The following is a 10027-nucleotide window of genomic DNA, read 5'->3' as shown; positions in this document are numbered from 1 at the left end:
ATATTGGGGTCACAAGGTCAAAGGTCACATGGCTCATTATGTATGCAAAAACAGCTCGTGATCGCGTTATCTGAAGAACCGATTGATGGATTCCTGCCAAACTTTGGTCATGTATGTTACTTGTAGAGCCCATGAACTGATTAGATTTTGGGGTCATGAGGTCAAGGTCAAAGGTCATGCGGCTCATTATGTATGCAAAAATAGCTTGTGATCGCATTATCATAAGAACAGATTGATGGATTCCTGCCAAACTTAGATCATGTATGTATCTTGCAGAGCCTATGAATTGAGTAGATTCTTGGGTCAAGAGGTCAAAGGTCATGGGCTCATTATGTATGCAAAAATAGCTTGTGAACGCATTCTCATTAGAACTGACAGATGGATTACTATTTAACTCGGGACATCTTGCAGAGCCAATGAACTGAGTAGATTTTAGGATCATGAGGTCAAAGATCAAAGGGTCATATATGTATATGAGAAATTGCTTGTAATCAGGATATTCGGAGAACCTGTTAATGGATTACAATTGAACTTGAATTTGAAAAATTTCTTCTGTTTTGGTTTGTAAAATTGCTCTATGACGGAGGCATCATTTTCGACTGCGCGCAGTCGAAGTTCCATCTAGTTTGTTTTGTTTCCTACACACTAAGCCAAAGGAATTTCAACTACTTTTAGGACCATTTTGAAATAGTAATTTGAATCTTGAAAATAAGTGGTAGCCTATATGTAATTTAAAAAACCCAAATATAAAAGTTTGTATCTTGCATGTACTTTAAAAAGCAGATACCTCTGTCATTTTTTGCCAAAAGTTGAAAATTGCAATTAATTTGTTTCTGTAATTTTTAATGTGGAAGTAGGTTTCAAGCCAAATGTTGAAATTTCTATAAAAATGCAGCTGAATATTCACCACGGACCTGGCCATCAGGTGTCTAAATGCCATGTTCAATGAAGGCTTAAGCTGAACTTTATAATGCTAATCTTGAGCTCTGGTATGGAAATTTTGAAGAAAAATTTGCTATGATTTATTCTGGATTGTTTATGTTTCCTGCAGTAGATTGATTGTTTGAACCAGTGAAATAAAAAGTAACGCACAAATAATGACTACCGGTAGGCATCATCTTCGAAAAAAACCACAACTCCCATTTGCACAGAGTGACCTGTGTTAAGCACATGGTGTCGGGCCTTCTTACTCAGCCCCTATACATTTTCTACCAAAATATTTTGGCACATGTCATTCATTTGTAATCTTGAAAATTCAGTGTAACTTTTGTTGGATTCTGTGAGAATTTATTTTCTATCAGTACCAGAACTCAAGCTTATCTTTTACTCTTGTCATTCTCTAACTGTGTAAAATATGGCATATGGGATGCAGAAGACTGCAGTCTATACCTAGTCTCACAGGTACAGACCTTTTGCTTTGCACCAAGGACTGACAGGGCTTTGTGCTTGCAAATTACTCTCATCGTAACGTATAAATTAATTACTTTCACTGTATGACTCGACTCTGTCACAGAATATGGCGTAATCTTATCGAGACCACAGCAGCATGTGAGGGCGCTACATAATTACAGAAGGATCAAGACAAATCCAACAACTCTTTACAAGTCCAATTATGCAAACATGGAGTGAGGGATTTTTGTTGTAATTACGGTATTCAAAAAATAATCTTTAAGTGTATACCGATACATACCCAGATTGACCAAGTTATTGTGTACGTTATATTTGTTTGCATTGTCCATGAATACTTTCTCATTGGTGGAGGAGATCAGAAGAGCAAGTTCACTTTCAACTTAACCTCTTGCCTACTGGAGCCGAGTAGTCCCTGTATTAAGCCTATGGAATTTAGAGAAGTCAGTAGTCAACGGGTTAAGGGATTAATTGACGAGATCTGGGGCCTGTTTCACAAAGCCATTTTTCAATGACAAGTGACAAAAATCAGTGACAAATCTGTTGATAACCAATCAGAAGCAAGGATTTCACTAGCTTATAAGAAAAACTGTCATTTGTCATTGATAACAAGTTTTGTGAAATGGGGCCCTGTTTTAGTGTGTGCTCAGGCCCACACCACGAGACATGGAATCATGAATGAGTGATTTTTATCAATTGTTATGACTGTCTTCCAGTACAAAATAAAAGACAATTTTGAGCATTTATACCGAATTCCATGTTGTGTTCCTGTGTTATTACATACTCTCGTGTTTATGTCATTCCTTACTGGGTCACTGTACATATAGTTGATGTTAAAAAAGAAAACAGTTTACTATTTTGATTATTGATAACTCAAACTCACGTCAGATTAAGGTTTTTCACATGCAAGTAAGCTTGTACACATAGAAGTGGGGGAATTATAGGATTCAATATCCTGCTGGAAAAAATATGGTATTTCTAAAGATGGTATTTTCATCACTTTGGGAGGATGGTGATTTCTTAGAAAATGCAAAGATAATTGCATGCTCATTTTAAAATGTAATCAAGCCAAACTCAGAGCATCAAATAAACATAATACTAGCATTCACAGTAGATTGTTATTTATTTTGTTTCTGACAAATGATTCATCTTCTGAACAATAACAAAACGTCAATCCAACTCGGTAAATACAAGTACATACTTGTTTTTACAGGTATTATTTTTCTGCAAAATCTTTCAAAATATGTGCTCCCTCCAGACATTTGAACTGCAGATATTTATACATATAGATTACAATAAAGGTAACAAAGAGGGTAAGAAAAATATGGCAATATATATGGTCAGATCTACCTTTTCTCAACACTGGCATGATAGTAACTATCTAAGCGTAATGCTCTCACATTTTTATGCATAAATTTGAGATAAAGATTTTAACTCCTTTGGAGCAATACATGATAATGGTAAGAATTTTTTTCTTATTCATAGAGTACTATTTATCAATTTTGTTCATGTTTTCAAAAAAAGCACCTAATTTTTTCTTTAATTCATTGGATCAAAGCATACAAGGGATTTTATATTTTCAAAAAGTGTGAAAAAATCTAACTACTACATAACATAACAATTACATGTATAACAACAAATATTTTCATTATTTTCAAGTTTTAAACTAAAAGATAAGTAAAAACCTGTCACTGTTTACAACCTAATAGATATGTCCAACCGACACATGTTTTGAAGAGGTCAAAGAAAGACAGATATCATAATAACTAGAGGAGTAATTACATAGGAATTCCCTATCATTATCTCAATTCTTTCTCGACCCATTCTTCCCTTTCCATCACCTTTTATGCCTGATATACATGCATCCACATTTATTTTCACATTTATACAACATAAATCACAAGAAAGTGCTAGATAATGTAAACACAATAGATTAATAGAACATAATTTCTACATGGTTTTTTTTACTGTTGGAGCAGCCCCAGATGTTGACTTTTCTCATGGAAAAAGACAACAAAAATTTAATACAGCATGCTATCAAATTTGGCAAACATACAAACAAATAAGCCGTATTCAATAACAAAAATGACGATATAACAAATGATATCATAATCTTTTTTAATCATAATCTTTATCGAATCATGATCTTAAATGAATAATAAAGGCAAGCATTAATGAAGGGCTGTATTTTCAACTCAGTTTCTGGTTGCTAAAAAGCTGTTAAAAACGATTCATAACATTTTCAGGATCTTGAATACATGAAGTTTGTAACCACATAGCATCAGATATACTACCCCCCCCCCAAACCAGGCAAGATATTGATTACATAATGCATATAGAACAGTGGCAACTGGCAAGCAAATACTTTGTCTATTGACACAAGACCTGTTTGTTATAAGGAATGTTATTGAAAGTATGAAGCAATAGTTGTATGAGACGATCAACTAGCATTCTAAATATTTCTTTAAAGTACTGATAGGATCTAGTTCAGCGATAATTCTTTGGTATGAATTCTATAGACTTTTACACAAAGAGTTGCTCTAAATACAACTCATATTTCAACCTATCAGAATCATAGATGTAGGATTTGTGGTCATTATTTTTTGTTGTTCAGTGTGAATTCGATTCTCAATGCAAATTTCATGCAAGGATCCCCAAGTAACCATGGCTTATAGTTACAATGATGAAAAGCAAAGAGTCGGACATGATCACTTGACAATGAAAACAAAACAAGTGGAAGATGTCAGCCAAGACTATTTAAACAGAAAATGGATAATAGCTATGAACTTCATGGAATGATTAGGACAACAGGTATGCCAGAACCACCATGAAATACAAACGCATGTATGAAGTCCAATATATGCAAATAAGTATTAGCAATCATCATCAACCCCATAATATACAAGGTTCATACCGGTACTCTCTACATGATCAATGACTCAGAGAGTCACTTTTAAGTTGGCGATAAGATACATATTGCCAATTTTAGTGGTCAATTATAGTGTGATGCGGTGCCATTTTTGCTTTAGAAGTAAGCACACACATATACATTCATGGCACTGACTTGACGCAGAGGCTAAATAAGTAAATTTAAACATTGATATAAATGATCATGGAGTTGGGTTAACATCATAAGTAAGTAAGATTTAACAAAGATACAACATGAAACAAAGTTGACATACAGACTAAATAACAAATTTTAATAGGTACATGTATAAAGGGACATGGCCATATACAAACAAATTTTAGAGTCCCCTAAATATGCAAGAAAAATATATACTTTTTTTAAAACAAAAATATGTACTTTTCTTCAAACAAATACCGGTATATAGAAAAATTCAGAGTCATAAAAGCTACTTTTTCTTCTGTCGCTTAACCTCTGGAAGCTCTTTGGAATCCTCTACAAGTTTGTCATGAACATACATCAAGCTCTTGAAGTATTTGACCGTCTTGACGCGGAGTTCAAGGGTCGCGTCCTCGTCGACAACAAAGATGGTGCGTGGGTGCTGCTGGAAGGCAGAGACCGTCCACATGTGACTGACGCCTTCCTCTATGGCCTTGTAGAGAGCGTAAGACTTGTGAGCTCCGGTGATGATGATCATTACCTGCAGTAAAAGAGTGAGTAGAATACAATTTCAGAAATACATGTCTGAAATCAATTGAGTCTGTTGTAATAGTAGTAGTAATGGTGGTGGTGGTGGTGGTAGTAGTGGTATTGGAAGTAATAGTAGTGTCAAAAGAAGTAGTTGTGATATAGTGGTGGTAGAAGTAGTTGTAGTCGTCGTCATGGTAGTAGGAATACCGTAGTAGTAGGAGTGGTAGTCATCGTCGTCGTTGTAATAGTAGTAGTATCATTAGTGAAATATTGAATGTGGGGTAACTCTTGAAGGGGCATGTGTCATGAAACCTTGTCTTCCGCCTCATCATTAAAAAAAAAATTAGTATCATTATTGTTATAGCTATTATTGAATTAACTTTTTAATAGGTCCCTCATATTCTACTTAATCTATTATATGAATTGTGAATCATTGACATGTGCCCATTTATACTACAATTGTATTATATAATTTTTTATTTTATATGTATGTCTATATTTTCTGTATACAATAAAATCTTGAAACTTGAAACTACACATACCTCATTAGCTTCCATAACTGTTCCTACACCAACTGTTAATGCCATGGTGGGTACTTTGCTAATGTCATTGTCAAAGAAACGAGCATTGGCAATGATGGTGTCATGGGCTAGTGTTTTCACTCTGGTTCTTGACACCAAACTAGAGCCTGGCTCGTTGAAGGCTATGTGGCCATCAGGTCCGATGCCTGTAAGAAGCAGAGGGTGAAAGAACCAAATGTAATGGGTGATCTAAACTTTTTGAAAAGTTCATTTAAGTGAAAGCAGGAAAAATACAGAACAAAATATCAGACAAATAATACTAAGAAAGTTGTGAATTTAAATGTTAAGCTTCCTGGGAGAAGTTTCAACTTGTGTTAAGAAATTAATAACAAAATTTGTAAATCAATGATATAATATATCAACTACTTTCACAACAGTTTCGTTTCCTGTCGACCATTCATCAAATTAATGAAATGTGGAATCTTATATACTTTGTTACAGAATGACATAGAAGATCAATTTTCTATCATTCTGTGATAGGTAAAGACCAGTTCAGGTCATGCGATTGCATTGTAAAAGAAACGTTGTGGAATCGATCAGAAAAGGTTGATCATCTAGCATAAGCATTGGTGTGTACTGCAAGGTTCTGGAATCATCAAAATGATAAGAAATTTGGCCCAGTCTTTTATTAAAATGTCTCTAATATTCTTTTCTCATAGTTGAAAATTCTCTGAAAATTTCATTCCATAAGACTTAGAATTGAACGTAAATGAGAAACACATTCTTCATATACTTATTATTGATACTCACCTCCAATGAAGAGTTCAATGCCTCCAGCCTTCTTGATCTCTTGCTCGTATTTGCGGCACTCTTCGTCGAGGTCCTCTGCATTGCCGTCAGGAATGTGGACATTCTCCGGTACGATGTCGATGTGCTTGAAGAATTTTTCCCACATGAAGGAATGGTAGCTCTCTGGATGGTCTCTCTCCAAACCTAGAAGAACAAAAAAAAAACATTAAAGAATAGTAGTGAAAAAGGACATACCAAAGTTGTAAGAACGATGAGAATAATGACCATTGTGTCTGATAGGACAAAACTATAATAATTCCAGGATATAACTTCACATTACAAGAACAAAAACATATTGAGTTCATTCTTAGCTACATGTATGGTGAAGCCATGAAAAGTTTGATTAAACTACTCTATACTTTGTAGTCTGTATGGATGGTTTTGTGAATTTTTGAGGTGACATTTTGTGATTTCAATGAACAAAAACAAGACTGTGCAATTGTGCGAGTGACTTCCCAATGCTATAACAAAAGTTTTGGAACAAAAATCGGAAGTACTGAATCTTTACCCTAAAAAAATACTTTGAAATATGAGATTGTGTACACTATGAAATGCTTAAAGAAATTGTTTACTGTCAAGCACATCAATATCCTTAAAAGATAAATAAAACTTATCTCTCATTATTTAAAGAAAATGTTTAAGGGAAAATTAGTATAAAATTTCAAGAATAATAAGGATTCTATTTGTACCATGTTACAAAAAAACCTGAAGATATCCCAAAAAAATCCTTGCCAATCTGACCAATCATATGATCTTGCTTCGTATCACCTTTTATGCATAATTCAACACACTTGTTCTCAGAATTTGAAAAGAAACTTTAACAGTGAATAAAAAAGTAAGTAAATATTAATTAATGAACATTTCCTGAATCCTTACCAACATACTCATCCATGTTGAAAGTCTTGACATATTTGAAGGAGAGAACACCAGCCTTATGAAACTCAATCAGCTTCTTGTACATCCCAATGGGTGTGCTACCTAGAGTTGAGACAAAGGTAAAACAACAGGTTGACTATTTACATGAGCTGATCTACTATTAATCACAAACAGAAAACTACCTGCTTATACATCTATTAATGGATAGCAGGAGCCCGGCCCCCCACTCCGAGAACGGACGGACCCCATGCGTGTTGCCAAAATGTCCTTTTCGTAACAAAAGAAAAAGGTCGACCCGTATCGACTTTACACACCGGACTTTTGCTGAAAAGGGGGGGGGGGGTGCTGGAAAAGGCTCGTATACAAAAGAAAAAGGTCGAGCCGTATTGACTTTACACACCAGACTTTTGCTGAAAGGGGGGGGGGGGGCCGGGAGCAGGAGCCATCATTATTATGCTATACATGGCTATCCTCTTGTAGTATCCAGAACATTGCTTTGGATATAACTTGCAAGGGTTTCTGTTTTTCATTCCTATGCAACACTATCGACAAATTTTAATTCTCATGTCTGTATTACTATGACATCATGGAAAAAGAAAACAAATTATTCATCACCTCTCATCTCATATGTCCCTTCCAGTAGCATATTAAATATGCCCCCCCCCCCCACCAAATCAAATTTATCTGCTACAATATTAATTTTAGTACACAAGTATCAACATATACGTCTGCATCGATCTCCTCCCCTCTTCTACAAACATATTACATAATCTATTTTTGATCATCAGCAACAATTTGTAGTTTTGTTGTTGACATATAATGCCAACCCCCCCCCCCCTAAATTATCCTGAATCCACCAGTGACTTCAAAATGTTGAACAACAAAATAACAAATAAGAAAACGTACAGAATAGATCTGTTTACTGATACTGACATATTACAATTTCATGCATGCTCTTTAAACAAAGGTTGGTGTTGACAACCTGAAAGCTTGCCTGACATAACACCAAGTAATGTATGCAGACTGGATTCCAAGAATTGTAGTTCATGCATTAATGACAGGTTTATTGAATAATTTGTCACTAAATCCCCAGGAAAGAAACATCCATAAATTTGAATAGGTAATATTTAGTAAACCAGTCTATTGGGGAAAGTAGTTAAGCTTCAAACACTGTACCTGTTGGAAGACCAAGTACAAAGTACTTGTCTTTGGTAGGACTAAATTCCAAGATCCTGTTCCTGACATATTTGGCAGCCCATTCACTTGCTTTGGAGTAATCATCTAGAATGACTAGCCGCATGGTGGTATCCGGAACACGGTAGGTCAGCTGCAGGATCGATCAAAACTAATTCCTGTGAAGATAGAGAGTGGGCAGGCAGAGAGAGAAGAGAGAAAGAAAGAGGGGGAGGGGGACTTTGAGAGGCAGAGAGAGAGAGAGAAAGAGAGAGAAATTAAGAGAGAGAGAGGGGGAGGGGGAGAAGGGAGAGGAGGCAGAGATAGAGAAAATTGAAGGAAAAGGGGAAAAGGGGAGAAGAGGAGGAAGAGGAGGGAGAGAAACAGGAAAGGACAAATTGAAAGGAAGAGGAGTGTGAAAGAGAAAAGTTACATTAGAGAAGGGGAGAGATTAAGAGGACACGAGAGAGAGAAAAAGAAGATGGAAAAGTGAGGATATATAAGAGATAAGAAGTGAAGAAGGGAGCAACAAGAAATGTAATTGGTGAATAGATGAACATATGGAGAGAAGGTGAAGACGAGGGATTTGTCAAGAGAGGAAGAAGAGGAAACATGGAAGAGGAGATGAGGAATAATTGGGATAGGAAAAAAATATTAAAAATTATAAAAAAAAGGAAAAGGAAGATAGGAAGAGCATGTTAATTCAGGAGAAAACAAAGACGTCGAGGGGTGGATTAGTATGAGATGGGATATAGATGGGATATAGATGGAAATCAGAAAATGAAGAATCAAGGGGGAGGGAAAGAATTAACAAAGAAATAGTAATATCAAAGAGGTAAATGGGAAGAAATTAGAGGGCGTGCAAGAGGAAAATATCCAGTGACAAAAAGGAAAAAAAAAATAGAACTAAGATCGCACATCAAAAGGAATTTATTTAATAATTATAAACATAATGAAAAAGAATGTAAAATCTAAAAAAGATAAATTTTACTGTTCAAGGCTTTGAGAATTTAAACTTACATTCTGAAAACCTTCTCTTCTTGAGGGGGGGGGGGGGGGGGGACATTTCATCTTTGGTCAGGACTAAAGTCATCACACTTTAAAGTTAACCTGTCTGAGGCTAGGCATTAGGCCTAAATTTAGCTTATCAGTCATTCCACTATTTTGTTTTAATATTCATGATATTGATTGAATTTAATTTACGGTTAGGTGACAATATAGACTAATTGCATGACATGACATTTGCTGAAATTGCCTAAAATGAAATAAACTAAATTGTCCCTTGCTAACCTTCTTCAAGTCACTTCAACTTCCAACTTTCCAACTCCAAGTTCAACAAGCAGACACGGCCTGAAAATATTTACCAATTAGCAGATTAGGCTTCCAAGTCCAAACCAAGTTCAAGTCTAATTAGCCTCGAACTTTCCTAACAGAAACAGTAACAGGGACAACGAATACAACAATTAGAATTTCAAGATGTTATGTACGTTGTAGACTCGTTGTCGACCAATCGTGCCAATCCAAAACATCGACGTCTTCAGAAGATAGCGGTCGTCTCTAGACTGGGCAGGTGCAGTTTGTGTACAATAACTGTACGATACAATAG

General features: G+C 35.5%; 1 protein-coding gene across 2 annotated transcripts; it reads right to left on the bottom strand.

Moving 5' to 3' along the window:
• Positions 1-4021: 4021 nt before the first annotated feature.
• On the bottom strand, positions 4022-10022 carry LOC585301 (glucosamine-6-phosphate isomerase 2). 2 transcript variants are annotated; one of them, XM_785134.5, is made up of 6 exons: positions 9786-10022; positions 8425-8600; positions 7249-7350; positions 6334-6516; positions 5545-5729; positions 4022-5012 (listed from the first exon to the last, which is right to left on the bottom strand). In XM_785134.5, the coding sequence occupies exons 2-6, from the start codon at positions 8546-8548 to the stop codon at positions 4761-4763; spliced, it is 846 nt and encodes a 281-aa protein (XP_790227.2). In that variant the 5' UTR covers positions 8549-8600; positions 9786-10022; the 3' UTR covers positions 4022-4760. The 2 variants fall into 2 exon arrangements, with proteins under 2 accessions (XP_790227.2, XP_011684112.1); XM_011685810.2 differs by having other exon boundaries at positions 9909-10022.
• Positions 10023-10027: the final 5 nt, after the last annotated feature.

The sequence above is a fragment of the Strongylocentrotus purpuratus genome, unplaced genomic scaffold, assembly GCF_000002235.5.
Source record: "Strongylocentrotus purpuratus isolate Spur 01 unplaced genomic scaffold, Spur_5.0 spur5_scaffold_11, whole genome shotgun sequence".
NCBI classification, from domain to species: domain Eukaryota; kingdom Metazoa; phylum Echinodermata; class Echinoidea; order Camarodonta; family Strongylocentrotidae; genus Strongylocentrotus; species Strongylocentrotus purpuratus.
This window is presented reverse-complemented; position numbering and strand designations above follow the sequence as displayed.

Excerpts from the sequence above, each read along its gene's own strand:
- LOC585301 (XM_785134.5), bottom strand. The coding sequence starts at position 8,548 with ATGCGGCTAGTCATTCTAGATGATTACTCCAAAGCAAGTGAATGGGCT. Across the intron at positions 7,351-8,424 it reads TGTACTTGGTCTTCCAACAG|GTAGCACACCCATTGGGATG; the intron begins GTACAGTGTTTG and ends TCTCAACTCTAG. Across the intron at positions 6,517-7,248 it reads CAACATGGATGAGTATGTTG|GTTTGGAGAGAGACCATCCA; the intron begins GTAAGGATTCAG and ends TTGTTCTTCTAG.